The 17951-nt window shown below is 34.7% G+C and overlaps 1 protein-coding gene across 1 annotated transcript in view; it reads left to right on the forward strand.

Moving 5' to 3' along the window:
• Positions 1-17951, forward strand: part of LOC126977178 (N-acetyl-D-glucosamine kinase) — a 41638-nt gene that overhangs the window by 3615 nt on the left and 20072 nt on the right. Inside the window, exon 2 of the mRNA XM_050825892.1 lies at positions 16906-17089. Coding sequence (XP_050681849.1) covers positions 16906-17089 — 184 coding nt within the window. The remainder of the gene's footprint in view (positions 1-16905; positions 17090-17951) is intronic.

Genomic DNA, 17951 nt, shown 5'->3' on the forward strand with positions numbered 1-17951 from the left:
GGCAACAAATTAATAACCTATCAATAGGTACCACATATAAATAATAGTATTTTAATAATATTAAAGGTAAAGGTTTGCAAAAGATGTGTATTAAATTAAAATTTTATTAAGTTTGTTATAATTTTCAGTTTTTGAAGTCAGTTGTTTTAAACGTAGTTTGTATTTATTTACTAGAGCGTTGCCTAGAATTGAAAAAAAAATTTATAAATGTGAGTGCTTCAGGTTTTCTTTTAGGTGTCGAAAAAAGGAAAAGGGTTTTCCCCCACCGGCTGTATTCGTCTGTAATGTAACAATCTTCAATCAAAATTTATATAATATCATAAAAATAATTTAAAATCTGTTGAAACTTGTGCCAATGAAGTCCTTTCATAGAAAATGTCAGTACATTTATGAAAATTTAATATACGTTCACAAAAATAGTCATCTTTTTGCTCATACTAGTGATTTTCATTATTATAACATTAGAAATAAGGGATGGCTTGTAACTAATTCTAGTAGGCTTCATCAGATACACAATAGCTTTAAGGGTAAATGAATACATACACTTTTATAATAAAGTCCCAGCCACTGTTCAGGCATTATCTATAAATCAATTTAAATGGTTTATTAAAAAATGGCTCTGTCGTAAATCCTACTACTCCACAGCTGAGTGAACAAGTGATCGGACAGCCTAGATTATGATTATTTTATAGCAGTGACAGTACATTGTTGTATATTTTATTAAAAAGAGCGCAAAAATATAATGCTGGGAATTTTTTTAGTACTTTTAAAAGTGTTTTATGTAAATGTACACTCGCTTTAATCAAAGTAAATACTAGTTCAAGAGATCAAGAGAACTATCATAGTAAAATAGTTGACAGATATAAATCAGTGCAGATTTACCAGTAGTGTGTTGCATCACAGACGTGATCCATTCAGCGAAAATACTTACAGAAAAGTACCAGTGTCGCAAACAAGTTTTCCATATGGCTTTTATAGACCTATGAAAGGCATTCGATCGAGTTGTGCGTTTGATTATCTAGCAAACACTGAGAGAACAATTAATGCCGGAGAATTATATCTAGATCCTCAAAGACTTTCACCACGATGTATCTTAAAGATTGGTCAGTTCAAAGAAAGAAAGTTTTGCATTTGAAGTCAAAGAAGGTGTTCATTAGGTTTCGACTCTCAGCCCTCTCTTATTAAACATGGTAATAGTCCAAGCGTGTCCCTTCAAGGATACAAACAGCAGTTAAGTGCTAATCTGTCGTAAACGACGGCTACCGTACCGTCGTATATGATATATATACCATACCGTACTTTTAAATACTTTTGTAAACGTGCAAGTTTTTTAATGTAGGAATAGCGGCCAGTTCGGGTTCGTCAAATATGCTGATAATAGACTGATAAGAGACAATTTGTTACTTTTTTAAAGTGAAAACCCTCTTTTTTGGGATTAATTAAGCGACCTCTCGGGCTCCGTGCGAGCGCTCTTCCACTACACCAACCGTTCGAGTGACGTATCGTTGATAAATCTTGTATATCTTGTTCAACTCTCAGGTTGTGGCTTCATCTACAGGATCTACTTTACAGTTGATAACCTGCTCAACCCCAGTATTTGTATATTAGGACATTGACTTAAGATGTCGCTCTTCCAAATCTAAACATTTTTTTTTTTTAAAGTGATAATGCTCACTTCTGGGATTAATTAAAGGGCGTCACGTCCGAACGTGCACGGACCGCTAACTTGGGATTTAAAATCAAATTTTTCCTCGTCACATTTTCATAAAAAGATAGATAAAGAATTATTAGTATGTCTACAAAGTAAGTAAATAATTCATAGAAGGTTGATTACTTACTTTCCATAGACTTATGGTAAGACCTTCGCAACAACTCTAAGTTCAAGTTTACTTATAAACAGTGTAACCCACTGCGACTTATTCTGGTCTGAACAAATAAATCAATTTCCTTTTACGATACACGAACGACGAAGTGCGTGAGCCGATCCAATTTAATAATTATAAGATTTTTGGAGGGAAAACTTCATTAGCGGCTTTGAGCACTTTTTTTGGGATGGATATAAATAATGTTAAACTCTCTCGCGTCTGGACACGTGACCACACATGTTAGTATGCTGTTAGGCATTGCATGAAAACAGGCCAGGTTTATTACGTTAGTGTGCATGACAAGCTACGTCTTACACTCGTGATACGTTAATCTCTTTGGTTCAGTGTGCGTGCGTTGCTGTAAATAGAGGCTAACAGTTCGCCGCTATTTTTTTAGACGTGTTCATTTCTGTCAGTCAATCTAGACGATATAAATAATAATAATAAATATAAAGATATAAAGATATATTAATAATAATAATATTGACACACTTTTACACAAATTATCTTGCCCCAAATTAGGCATATCCTGTGCTATGGGTACAAGACAACGATATATTTAATACAATATACTTGCGTAAACATACATAAATACATATAAACATCCATGACTTGGAAACAAACATCCTCACATATAAATGTTTGCACCTACCGGGATTCAAACCCTCTAGCTTAATTAGGTTCGCTAACCACTCAGCTATATAGATATATAATTAAGTATAAAGAAAATTGCATTAATTTTGTCATACAACTCCAAATTTATTTTCATAAGAATTCCTTAAGCTTGGCTTTAAGGCGACACTAAATGCCGGCGACCTTGAGCGATATAAGTTCACGGCTCCTATGTAACAAAGGAAATATTTTCAAAATTCTTGCGTCGAAAATTAAACATTTTAACAGGCGCAAACAGTTTAATTGCTTACAATCCTCATTATTGATTACGAATCTTAATAAATGTACCAACACAAAATGTAAAAGCTATAAGAACAACTTTTATGAGAGCAGTATCATAACAAATGCATCATGCCGAGAAAAAACTTGTTTAACTACAAACAAAACTGGTAGTTCATAATAGCTCTGGAGTGTTAAATTTAACTAACAGCAAGCATAAGTAACCTACAAGTAAGACTTAAGTGTGTGTGTAACAGGATAAAGTACTGTTTATAGCGCCAAATGCTATATTTTCACCACCAAACATGTCTAAAAACAACTTGTTTGCGTGTTTTCTGCTTACTCTTCGCCTTAAAGAAGTTCTAGAATTTTCCACCGTCGCAATTGAAGTATCAATGCAATCGCAGTAGTACGTCATAGCTATAAAATATAAGTACGGGAAATGACCGTTACTTTGTCACACCCTCATGCTATTAGTAGAGTATGGTGTTATAATTTACGTAATAAAGGTGGTATTAGCTTGCGCCTTTATGATACACTATTTCAAAGTCAAAGTCAAATAAACTTCATTCAATAAGGCTTAAACTAAGCGCTTTTAAATTAATTAGAGTATCTTATAAATGATTTGAGTTTTCTTTAGTGTTAATTCCGCCAATATTTGTTTTTAAACAATTCGACACGTGTTTCGCCTCTACACGAGGCTTCCTCAGGACGTGTTGTCTCACCAAAATCTGGCACGAGACTCAAAGGGCGAGGCAACACGTCCTGAGGATGCCTCGTGTAGAGGCGGAATTAACACTAAAGAAAACTCAAATGATTTATATAATTATGGATTTCCGCAAAGTAACGCCTACTTCAATATATTTTTTTCAATTAGAGTATTTTATAATGGCTGTATTACACATAACTTATTAGTTTGTAAGGTGCAGTATCCAATGTATGAATCGTGTTTAAATAATAGAAATCATTTCATAAAAAGTAATAAATTTAAGTGTGTAAATATAAATTATCATATATTGGATGCACCAACGTTTAGAGTTTGAACAAATTTTTTAATGTATAAATGCTTCGTGAACATGATGGTCGTTATTACTGTCATAATTTGTAATCGCATCCTTCATTTATTTTGTCCAAGTGCTGACCAGGCAACAGTTGTTTTCAGTCTCATTGTACTCTTGCAACACCAGAGGAATCAGGAGTGTTGACGGCCTTTTAAAAAGGTGTTTTGTTTGTTTGTTTCGTTTTACTTTTCTTGAAGTACCCATGTCGTATAGTCCTGGAAACACCGCACAAGGAAGCTCATTCCACATTTTGGTCGTACGTTGAAAAAAGTAAAAACTGAAAACGCCCCACATCCAGATGGTGGGAATGATGTCCTTATTTGTAGCGTGTTGAATGAAGGTGGAATTCGGCGGCAAGAATCATGTGAAACAGCTCATCGGAAAACTCCCCTCACAACGCGTCATATTTCAACAATTTATATACAAAACCTTACTTCTTTTTTATAAAAAAAAGGCAAGAGCCGAGCAGTACGTTCAGCCGATGGAAATTGATAAGCCCCGCTCATTAAAATGCATTGACGCTCAGGATTCTGGAAAAACCTAAAAATTTTGAGTGGCACCAAAATTGCGCTCGTCACCTTCAGACATAAGATGTTAAGTCTCATTTGGTCAGTAATTACACTAGCTACGGCGCCCTTCAGACAGAAACACTTACTGTGTTTACATATTAATGCTTCACGGCAGAAATAGGCGCCGTTGTGGTAGCCATAATCTAGCCGGCATCCTGTGCAATGGAGCCTCCTACTGGTGCAGTGGCGTGCAGTGGTTTTTGAGCAAGGTAGGCACTGTACATCTAACTACTTACCCCCTTATTCATAATAGTCTGCTAACTTAAAGCATTGCTAATTCTCACTCTGTCTTCTTCTATTGGCCTAAGTCAGAATGAGAAAAAACACTCCTTAGCGGCTGTTTAAAGTTAGCGGACCATTATGAATAAGGGGGTTAGTCGTAATAATTGAGCTTTAGAATATGTAATCTGGACCGTATTTACTCGTAGTATTAGAGTAAAGAAAATTTTATGAGTTCAAAAGAACGTTGGTTATAAAATAACGGAACAAAATTAACTAAAGTTAGTAACAATATACTCAGTTTTATAACGAGGGTAGGCACTGCCTAATTGCCTGTATGATATGCACGTCCCTGTACTGGTGGTACCACATATCTAAACCTTCGTCATTTATCACTCTGTATTTTAGTGAAAACAGTCTGGCATTTTTTTTTATATTTAGTCACTTTTTACACAAACTATCTTGCCCCAAGTTAAGCATATATAGCCTGTGTTATGGGTTACAAGACAATGATATATTTAATACAATATACTTAAACATACATGACTCGGAAAGAAACATCCATATTCATCATATAAATGCTTGCACCTACCGGGATTCGAACACGGGACCTCTAGCTTAGTAGGTAGGATCGCTAACCACTCGGCTATACAGGTCGTCAAAATGGCATTTAAATCAGTTCGGGAGTTTATCGCGAACAGACAAGCAGACGCGGTGGGGGAGTATATTTCATAATATCATGTAGTGGTATTGAGTATTGTAAAGTACCTGTATCGGAAGATAATATTTATTGTTGATTGAAAGCTTATCTTTGTGTTTACTACCCACTATCAATTCCGCTTTAAATATGTATTTACATTGTTTATGTATCAGATAATATGCAAATACACCAATCTGCGATTTCAAAGTAATTTAAATATAAAACGGTTTTCAATCGTCATTATAAATATGAAGAGCTCGTGAAAAGAAGAAGAAGCCTATAGGAAACTCAACGACAACTCTTTTCAGTCAATAGAGTATTTTACAATAGCTGTAATATACAAAACAAATCAGTTTGTAAGACGCTGCAATATCAAATAATTCATAAAAAGTAATAAAGAATAAACTATATTATTTATTATATATTAAATAAACTCATTGTTTATGTAAGGATGCCTCGTGAACATGATGGTCGTGATTACTGTCAAATTAGAATTGCATCCAACAAATACAATATTCATCCAAGCTTCTTTTAATCAATTGAAGACCTGCAGTGGTCAATTATCATCAAGGGAACTGAATCTGAGACAGAAGTAGAACTTGGTTCACAACGCATTAGTGTTTGATCGCTTCGAAGGTTAAATGATTTGTCATTGTCAGAAGTTGACCAATGACGTTCTATACATATAATATAAAAGAACATATCATTCGCAGTCTGATAACAGAACGGTAAAAGTGTGTTTAAAGACAATGTAAATATACTTTACTCCTTAGGCCTCACTAACGGAGACCCTCGTCGTTGCGGGTTGCGTTATGCTGCGCGGAACGCACTGAATTCACACATGTGGCGTTGTATGAGTGCGTTTACGGAGAAGCGATTTTACACGCGTTTGCTTGAAATGGAGTGTTTTTTGCGCCAATGGCATCGACACGTCTCACGCGGCATAGATCGCGGCGCGGCGGCGCACGCAGCGGCAATCCCCTTTGAAGCGATAGTCTTATTTGGACCTTGCGCGGCACAGACGTAGTCACCGTTACAATGAAGAATGATATGATCGACTTTTTTTTAGTAGATATTTATATGTTAGAAAGGGAGTTATTTAATGTAACTATATAAGCAGTGCCCTACCATCTCTCGCTAACCTAAAACTCGTCGATTTTATTGAACACCCCGCGTGCTTCTCTACACGCTATCGCGGGCGCAGCTGCGGTCACCGCGTCTCTTCCCGTCTCACATTTTTATGAACACCATCGTATATTGTTATAAGTTTACGCGTGCGACGATACGTGCCACTTCACGCGCCGCCGCGCCACACCGTAAACAAAAAAAAAAACTGTGTGGTGTCGTGAGACACCGATAAGAACGAAGTTTCTTATCATAAAATATTAATTTAACTGATTTACTAAAAAAAAGGGGAAGTTTCCACTGAATTCCACTGTCTAAAATAAAAAAATTGTGTGTGTATACTTATGTATGCACGTTACACAACAAATCCTTAAAATTATTTATTCGTCGTGCTATTCTACGTTTGTAGAAAGAACAATATTCTTAAAATCGTGAATTAAATTATTGAATATTAACGAATACGGGTGTATTTGCTTGAACCCTTTGGCTGTCCTAATAATTGACGAAGAAACCAAAAACAAAATAATTAATGTCGCGAACGTCAGAAAATTTCTGAAATTTTTTCAACGTATAAATAGTGAAAGAAGTTTATCTTCAATAACATCTAAAAGATACTGTAAACGTCATTATGTTTTGCTTTTATGTCGATGTAATTTTGCAGTTATAAACATATTTAAATATATTCGTTTAATGTATTTTGGTTTGGTTTGGCCTTGTTACCAATGCTCATAATAAATAAAATAAACAATCAATGTAATTTGTCAGAAATGTGTCAAATGTCAATAATTGTTACTTGTCAATTATTTATATATAAATAACAAGATATTGTCGCGTAGCAACGCTTCGACGTACAAGAAGAGAGTTGTTAAAATTCATATCTTACGTTCCGGACGTTTGTTCCCGGTTAGGGTACCCCTCCGCATCGTCCTATAAGGAACTTCGTTCCAAAAAAAGCGGCTAAGTGAGAGTCGAACTCGCCCATGAAGAGTTCCGTAGCAGCGAGTAACAACATAAAAGCTATATATAAAGGAAAATAATATTAAATTATTTAAATGTAAATCAGGCCTTAGTCGTCAATGATATTATAGTATGTATTAAAAGAGGTAGATATGTCACTAGCGCGCCGAATACAATCGCCTAAATTGAGTCAATTGGTTCCTTTTGTCATAGTCGCTCTCTCGATACGAAAGCGGTACACACGCGTTTGTTGTAATAATTAATATCATCAATGTGGCTATATATTATAATTAATATTAAATTATTTTTTTTATAAAATCAATGACACATTATCTACCTAATTTCAATGCAGTTTTACTACTTTATAGCTTTTACTACATGAACTCAAGAATGAATCGTAATTTAGGCATAAATCACGGTGTACGGTAAAAAATCATATCTGTTGAATTAACTGTATTTTCTCTATACAAATACGAAGCAATTAGCAAATTGGAGTTATCTCTTTTTCTTGCGATAATTGCATTTACTATCCTTCTTTGACGTGTAATTGTAATGTAGTGTGCTATTGCAATGTTAAATTATTCATGTGTGCGTTAGTGTATCATTTTCAAACACCGAATGTTGTCTACGTAACATATCTATACTTTTAAATATCATTGTTAGTCGTGTGTCAACTGTCACTGTCATCGAACCTGAACTGAATGAATGTTTTATATTGCTGATTGTTACTTGACCAAGAATATTTTAAACTAGTGGAGAAAATGCGGCAATGTATAGATATCGTAGTCGAAGCTTATTATAGTCGTGGTATTTATGGAATATTCCGTATTTCGGCTTTTTACGACGTGATTTGTCTCTATGTCATTGGTATGTACTTGTATATTATTATCGTATCAAAAAATTGTAATACTGGGTATCTTTAATACAAATTGTTATCTTTGTATATTATCTTTCAAAGTCAAGGCTATAAAAATATCAAGACTGCATGCGTTTTTGTTTAAATAGATAGATAAATATGTATAAATAGCATTAATAAGGTATTTGTCAATTTTAATATCATACATGAAACGGAAATACGTATAAAATATCAGATAGATTTTGAAAATATACATCTTATGGCGTGTTTTGGAGGAAAATTTCTGGCAACATTCTGTTACATGAGTTAGTCTTTGACGTTTCACAAGTAAACATATTGGTTTATAAGTTCCTAATTTTTAAATCATATAAATAGTTTAAAGCTTACTTTTTGAAGTCCGGCTTTAATTTATCCATAGTTTATATTGAATAAATGCGATTTTAGATTGTGCAGTGATAAAGAGATTTCGTACGAACTTCTAATTCATTTATAAACTTTTAACAATAAACAATACTAACTTTATGTGCGGGGCGCGGGCAGTTAGTAAAATAAAAGTGACGGTGATGTAAAATAATTTAATGTGTCTCCGTGCAGTTTTGGCATCTGTACGCTTTGTCTGAAGAGCGAGTTCGGCTTGCATTAGCATTGCGGCTCGTTTACTGCCGTTTTGTCATAGATTAAAATAACTCAGATCTGTTGGATGTTTTGTGGACCCAGTTTGCATCGAATTGTATTCTGTGCTAACCATTGTCAGTTAAGTATTACAATTAAATATTATATTATAATATGGATAAGAAAAAATGGGGATGTTGTACACCTGCCAAAGACAACAAAGATAAATTTATAAAATGTTTAAAATGCACTAAAACCTATCATTACGCCTGCATGTCGTTGGATGATGCCGTATTTAACCCGGAAATGCGTGCCGTTTGGAGTTGTCCTGACTGTTTGCGTACAATCCCCAAACCAGCTAAAAATGATAGTACGCCGGCACGCAATGTTTCTACAACGAGGGGGAGTAAAAGACAAGCCCTTAATTCACCACCCATGGACAAATCCATCTCTTCTTTTACTCGGGATGATATTCGAGAGGTGGTGGAAGATGTTGTCAAAAGTACTATGAACGACTTTTTTTCTTCGATGCAGGATAATTTAATGAGTGCTATCAACAAAGAGCTTAAGCCAATAAGATTAGAATTGTCCTCAATTACGGACTCAATCAACTTTATGAGTAACCAATACGATGAAATGAAGAAAGATCACGAAAGTTCTAAATTAAAGTTAGCCGACCTTGGGAAAAAAAATGCAGCCCTTACTAATACTATAGAAGACTTATGTGTGCGTATTAATCAAATGGAACAGCAACTTCGTCAATGCAATATTGAGTTGCAGTGTGTACCCGAACGCAAAAACGAAAACCTTATTGATATTATAACAGAACTAGGAAAGGTCATTGGCTGTAACTTAAGCTCTAATGACGTACTTCATTGCACTCGAACAGCGAAGACAAAAGCGGGTACTCCTAGACCTCGCTCCATAGTTGTTCAACTTTCCTCTACACAGATGCGTGATCAGGTTGTTGCTGCCGTCTCTAAGTTTAACAAAGATAACCCTCAAAACAAGTTGAACAGTGCTCATGTGGGTCTACTGAGTAATAATATAACACCAATTTTTGTAAATGAGCACTTGTCACCTACTAACAAATCCTTACATGGTGCGGCAAGAATTAAAGCAAAGGAGAAAGGATATAAATTCACATGGATTCGCAATGGCAAAATTTTTATAAGGAAAAATGAGGGTTCCCAATATATTCTGATCAAAAATAAAAATACGCTGGACAATCTTATTTAGGTGTTAATTATTAGATTATTTTTAGTGATAAATAAATTTAAAATTCGATAGTTTAAATGTATACTATCAGAACTCAAGAGGCTTAAAAACTAAAACACATAATTTTTATCGCCAAGTGTTATGTAATAATTATGATATAGTGGTTCTAACTGAGACCTGGTTAAATACTAGTGTGGCGAGTAGCGAGCTTTTCGACCCGAGATACATAGTGTATAGAAGAGACAGACACGATTCCAAATTCAGTTTCAAAAGTGACGGTGGTGGCGTACTTATCGCTGTGTCGAGAAAATTTAGTTCACGTAGAATATGTAGTTGGGAAACAGACTTAGAAGATCTTTGGGTTCTTGTTGATTTACCTTTTTCTAAGTTTAAAATTACTCGTCAGATAGCCTTTTGTGTAATTTACATGACTCCACCAGTTAATCGTTCTAGGCTGAACGGCTTTTTGGATAAATGCAGCTCTATATTAGAATGTAATCAAACTTGTGAGAATTGTATACTTGGAGATTTTAATTTGAGCAGCATTAATTGGCCTTTACTGAATGACGCTCCCAGTGATTATATTATTCCTGAAATAGGTCGCTCCTTAATTGATTTTATTCATACTAATAATTTAAAACAAAATAATTATATTTTTAACCATTCTGGGAAAATTCTTGATTTGGTCTTAACTAATTTGCCAACTTGCACAGTCAGGCAATCACACGATGCCTTAAGCACTATTGATGTATTGCATCCTCCTCTGGAAATTGATATACTATTTATGCGTGAAAATAAATTAAATTTTAATGAAAATAACCCGCAACTCAATTTTCGAAGGGCAGAATATGATATTATACGCTCAAAATTAGCACAGATTGACTGGAAAGATATGATAAGTAAACATGACAACGTTAATGATATGGTTAATTTATTTTACGCCAATATTCAACAAATAATACGTGAAACGGTTCCTTTAAAAAATAAATGTAATCATAAATATCCTTCTTGGTATGACCGTTCATTAATTAATTGTTTAAAAGAAAAAAATAAGTTAAGATTCCGTTTCAAACATTACAGAAACCCCCGAGATTATATTGAATTAAAGTTAATAAGTTCACGTTGTACCCGTCTGGCTTCTGTTTGCTATAACCGATATTTAGTCAATTTACAAAAAGAATTTAGGCATAACCCAAAGTTTTTTTGGAGTTACATTAAATCGAAACGTGGTGGTACTAGTGCGTATCCGGCTCTTATGACTGATGGTGAGGTGATAACTTCAGATGGCCCCCAAATCTGTGAACTTTTTTCTTCATATTTTGGCTCTATTTATACAAATAACAGTGGACAACCTTACAATAACTGTCTAAACTCTGATTATTTCTATAATGTCAGGAATAATAGTCCGTTATTGATGCCGCCACAGATTGACGATAATATGATTTTAAAAAAACTGCAATCACTGGATAGAAATAAAGGAGCTGGGCCAGATGGAATTCCTTCAATTTTTGTGGTTGAATGTGCTGAGCAGTTGGCAGTACCCCTCTCATTTATACATATACAATAAATCTCTCAGTACGGGATGCTTTCCGTTATATTGGAAAACAGCCAAGGTGGTCCCCATACATAAGTCAGGCCCTCAGGAATTAATTAAAAACTATAGACCAATCTCCATTTTGTCCACATTTGCCAAAATTTTAGAATCCTTAATTTGTCCTTTTCTACAAAATCACTTCAAATTGTTCTTACATGAAGTTCAACATGGCTTTGTACCTTTAAGATCAACAACAACCAATCTCGTAGATTTTTGTGAAACTATAACCGAATTACTGGATGCACAGAAACAGGTCGACGTTGTATATACTGACTTCAGTAAGGCTTTTGATCGAGTGTGTCATAGTATCTTGATCGCCAAATTATCAGCTTATGGTATATCCAACATATTTTTGGAATGGTTTAGATCATATTTGTCTAGTCGCTACTTTTTTGTGGTGGTGAATGGCTTCAATTCCTCTCCTCAATTTATTACATCTGGTGTACCGCAGGGCTCTCATTTAGGGCCCCTACTTTTCAATTTTTTTATTAACGATATCGTCAATTCCATAAAATCATCAAAACCTTATCTCTATGCCGATGACTTGAAAATATTAAAAGAAATTAATTCAATCGAAGACTGTACCAGACTTCAATCAGATCTCGAGAGCATTACTTTATGGTGCCATTATAATGGTATGGTATTAAACTCAGATAAGTGCCACTTTATTACTTTTTCACGGAAAAGAAGTAACGTAGCGTACAATTATAGCATTAATGGGACTTCTATTCATAAGTTAAATCAAGTTAAAGATCTTGGCATTGTTTTTGATGATAAGTTAACTTTCGTTCCCCATATAGAGTATGTTACCTCTCGGGCATCTAAAATGTTAGGATTTTTAATTAGAAACATAAAAGTATTTCGTGACAACTTTTTAAAAATTTCACTTTACAACTCATTGGTACGGAGCATATTGGAATATGGATCGGTAGTTTGGAGACCTCACTATGCGACACACATGTTAAGAATAGAGCGAATTCAAAAAAGATTTATTTGGCATTTAATTTATTCGAACGGACTTTCAAGAAAAAGTCTGTCTACCTATGCTAATAGACTCGTATTTTTCAAAATGACTTCCTTAGAAGACAGGCGAACTCTAATCGATCTTATCTTTGTATTAAAACTTTTAAATGACAAGATTGACTGTCCTCAGCTTCTGAATAAAATTAATTTTCGTGTCCCTAGTAGATATCCCCGGAAGCAAATTGCTCCGCTAGTTCCACCGGTTCGAAGATGTATGTTTGGAGCGAACTCTCCTATTCCTAGGCTGTGCAAGATGGTAAACATATATAGCGATTACATCGATATTAATTTCACGACTTCTGTCTATACAGTTCGTAAATTATTTGTATGTAAGTTTAGTGAATAAAATGTAGTCATAATAATTATGTTTCTTAGTTTTATAATATAATATATAATAATCTTAAATAATAATAATTTCAAACCAAATCATTTAACCATTATTACTTGTTAGCGTATATTTTTTTTCCCCTTAAACTAATATTTACTTTGTAAAAATTATTAAAGCATGTGGTAGATACCTGTAATTGTTTGTTACATTAAGCACATTATATTTAGTCTATATTATAAATATGTAACGCATCAATGTAAACAAATGTTGGTATTTCTAAATAAATAAATAAATAAAATAGTAATTTGAGAGTGAATTTTTAACGTGTGTGCGTAACTTCTCGATTTTCCGATACCATGAAGCTATTCAATAAACTTCACAGCTAATCTAGTATGATATGACATCTATATTAAAGTAATGTATTTACCTTCAAGCTACAATACTCCCAGCCCAAAGCATTTGCCCAACTCTGGTCGATGTCCATTGGCAGCTGGTGATTCACTTCACGCATCATATGACTTATTTGGCCATTTATAAAAATAGAATGTACAATACTTAACTAGCTTTGGGAAATTAGACGTTTACAAAGTTTTGTATTCATAATAGCACGGGCTGCGGCCATATTGTTGCGATAAGACGAAGGTATTAGTCGCGACACCTCCATGCTTTTTTTTTTATTTAATTTTTTATGGAATAGGAGGACAAACGAGCGTATGGGTCACCTGTTGTTAAGTGATCACCGCCGCCCACAATCTCTTGCAACACCAGAGGAATAACAGGAGCGTTGCCGGCCTTTAAGGAAGGTGTATGCGCTTGTTTTGAAGGTACCCATGTCGTATCGTCCCGGAAACACCGCACAAGGAAGTTCATTCCACAGCTTGTCCAGAAACAAATAAGAAATTCATCATATCATAATACATCAGTTTTGGAATTATGTTGTTATATATATATTTGGCAATTTTATAAATCATTTCATCATCAAGCAGACATTTTCCTCTGTATTTGTGAATAAATATTTAACGGTTAATCGCAATATCTACTTTTATATATTTTTTTTTATTGACACACACAAATTGTCTTCCCTAAACTAGGCATAGCCTGTACCATGGGTACAAGACAACGATATATTTAATACAATATACTTACTTAAACATACATAAAAACATATGAACATCCATGACTCGGAAACAAACATCCATATTCATCATATAAATGATTGCACCTACCGGGATTCGAACCCGGGACCTCTAGCTTAGTAGTCAGGGTCACTAACCATTCGGCTATATGAGTCGTCAAATTTTATAATTGCATCAGTCACCCTTAGTAGGTACTGAGTGAATTTTTAAATTTATATCATCTAAATACGACCTCACAATTAAAGACTTCCTTCTAATTCTAAAGAGTTAATGATCTATCCTCGTTACTTGTTTGAATGTTAATTACTGGCAAGCTTTCCTTAATGCATTGATGTGTGTGTGAGTGGCCTTTAATCGATTCAAATTTAAATGTCCCCGCAACTGCTTTAGAGGACATCTGTTAATTAAATCGTTTAAGATACTGTATTTGTTTTATTAGGGTTCAATAACACAAATGGTAGTCTATTCCCGCGATGGTGTCCGTACGTCTGTATGTATGTATATGTGTGTGTGTTTGTATGGATGTACGTACTCAACCGATTTCATCGCGGTTGGAGCCATTCGAAAGGGCTTGACCAAACTTAGACTCGGACTGATTCTTACCGGTATATTTTAAGAAATCTCAAAAAAAAAACTACGAAAAATGTTTTCTTATATATATTTTTTTTAATAACTTTTAAAATGTTTTACCGATCCATTCCGAAAACTAATCAGCTCTTAACATCAACAAACCACGTCGATCGACACCAAGCCGATCGTTCGTGAGTTATCGAAAGAAAACCGAAAAAAGTGTTTTCTTCCGAATTACGTCGAAATTACTAGTTTGATCAATTGAAACTCAAAGATTATTTATAAGGCGTCGAATGCCGCTAACCGCGTGAATATCGGTTGAGTTTCAGTTCTAAGTATGAGGAACCCCCAAAATTTATTATTTTTCATATTTGTGTGTGAAAATTTTAATACGGTTCACAGAATACATCTACTTACCAAGTTCCAGCAGTATTGTTCTTATAGTTTTGGAAAAACATGACTGCAACATACACGGATAGACAGACAGACATGACGAATCTATAAGTATTCCGTTTTTTGCCATTTGGCTACGAAACCCTAAAAATGTAAAATGACCTTTAGGGGGCGTCCATAAATTACGTGAGATGCGTAAGGGGGGGGGGGGTCGAGTCCAATCTCGTCTAATCTTACGTTAGAGAGAGGGGGGGTCTCGGCAAATATCAGGCATTTTTTTTTATTGAAACAAAAAATATACACTTGTAAGTATTGTATTGAAAATTTTTTATTACACAGCAATATTGATTACTAATCTTAACTAGATGTAAATAAAAGCACGAAGCAATATTTTTTTTCGTTTTACAATAACAATCCAACGCGTTTACTTAAGAAACCCACCTTTTGAAAAATCTCACGTGAGATTGGGGGATGGAAGAGGGGGTTGAATAAAATCTCACGACATCTCACCAGGGGGGGAGGTAGGGACAGAAAATTCAAAGAAACACCTCACGTAATTTATGGACGCCCCCTTACGTAAATTGATTTTGGACGGTTTTGCGTTCTCATTACCTTGGTATTGAGCTGAAAGAGATTACCACGCAAATCCAACCTCGAAATATTTATCACTCAGACTCTTGTCGCATATTCCAGGACCTCTGCCGTCTTATTTACTATCGGGTGTTCCTTGTGTCTGTTTGTCGTTATATTATATAAAAAGAAATTACGCTTAAAAAAACCGACTTCAAAAACTAAAAAGTATCAAATAACTAAAAATTTTATTTAATACACATCTTATGCAAACCGTTACCTTTAATATTAATAAAATACTATTATTTGTATGTGCTACATATTGATAGGTTTGAAGTCGGTGCCAAGCCCTAAACATGTAGTTTGTTTTTACTATTTAGTGTCAGTTAATAATATAACAATATATAATAAACCTAAATGAATACTCCTAAAAAAGGCGTACACATAAAACAATTATATCATCCAGGTAGACAAAATCTATGTAAATTTTTTATGAGACCAAATGGCATCTATTCCGCATCGAACTAAAAAAATATGTAAATCTGATTATAAGTCTCTTGAGGAATCGGTACAAACATATAAAACATACATAAAAAAATACCGATCTAATTGAGAACCTCTTCCTTTTTGAAGTCGTTTAAAAACCGTTTTTCATTTAGATTGATTCTCGGAAAAATTTATTACCTTAGCGTAGCGTAGATGCTCTACGCTTGCTATATATTCACTATGTATTTGAGTGCTATTGTTCCGTGTATGTTGTTTTTAAAAACTAGAAACTAATGAGTTTTATGGTACTTTAGATATATGATGGTTCTCCAGACTCATAAAAAAATAATCTATGGAAAAAATACACTCTAAACTATGTAGCATATTCGAGAAGTTATAATACTTAAATCTTGTTTCAAGTCCATTTTTTTTTAAATAAGAGACCTGACGGGGAGGACGTTCAGCTGATAGTAATTGATACGCCTGCCGAATTCTTGTAAGGCCTAAAAATTCTGAGCGGCACTACAACTGCACTCGTCACCTTGAGACATAAGATGTTAAGTCTCATTTGCCCAGTAATTTCACTAGCTAGGCGCCCTTCAGACCGAAACACAGTACTGCTTCACGGCACAGGCGCCGTTATGGTCTCCATAATCTAGCCGGCATCCTGGAGCCTCCCATTGAAAAACTTCGACAAACTCGTGTCATCTTAAACAAATATATTTGTTACAGAGGCGCAACACATTCAAACTTGGTGATATGCGACGAAAACTTCCGAGTAATTGGCCGCTCTAAAGGCCCGGGAACCAACCATTGGATAATGGGTATTGACGAGTGTGCCGATAGAATATTGAAGATGCTGGATGCTGCCAAAGATGACGCTGCTATACCAAGAGATATGCCATTATATTCCTTAGTAAGTAACATAATTTTTAACCAACTTCAAAAAGGAGGAGGTAATCAATTCGATCGGTATTTTCTTTTATGTATGTACACCGATTACTCTGAGATTTATGATCCGATTTACGTAATTCTTATTTTGTTTGATGCGAAATAGATGCCATTTGGTCCCATAAAAATTTTAAATAGTTTGGCCCAGTTATTTTAAATTTTATGAGCACTTATATGAAAATTTTCGTCTACCTGGATGACGTAATTGTTTTCTGTGTACGTTTTTTTTTTGGAGTTTTCATTCACGTTGATTATATATTATTATTAACTGACACTAAAACGTGACTAATAAAAATAAAACTACGTTTAAAAAACCGACTTCAAAAACTGAAATGTATCAAATTACTAAAAATTTTATTTAATACACCTCTTATGCAAACCTTTACCTTTAATATTAATGAAATACTATAATTTGTATGTGCTACCTATTGATAGCTTTGAAGTCGGTGCCAAGCCAAATGTAATAAAGGTACAACACTCGCCACGCGTGACTTTGAGCGGGATAACTTTTTTTTTTATGAAAATAAGAGACGAGACGGGCAGGATGTCCAGCTGATGATAATTGATATGCCCTGCCCATTACAATGCAGTGCCGCTCAGGATTCTTGAAAAACCCCAAAAATTCTGAGCGGCACTACAACTGCGCTCGTCACCTTGAGACATAAGGTTTTAAGTCCCATTGCCCAGTAATTTCACTAGCTACAGCGCCCTTCAGACCGAAATACAGTAATGCTTATACATTACTGCTTCACGGTAGAAATAGGCGCCGTTGTGGTACCCATAATCTAGCCGGCATCCTGTGCAAAGGAGCCTCCCATTGGTAGCTT

Source organism: Leptidea sinapis, chromosome 44 (assembly GCF_905404315.1).
Source record: "Leptidea sinapis chromosome 44, ilLepSina1.1, whole genome shotgun sequence".
Taxonomy (NCBI): domain Eukaryota; kingdom Metazoa; phylum Arthropoda; class Insecta; order Lepidoptera; family Pieridae; genus Leptidea; species Leptidea sinapis.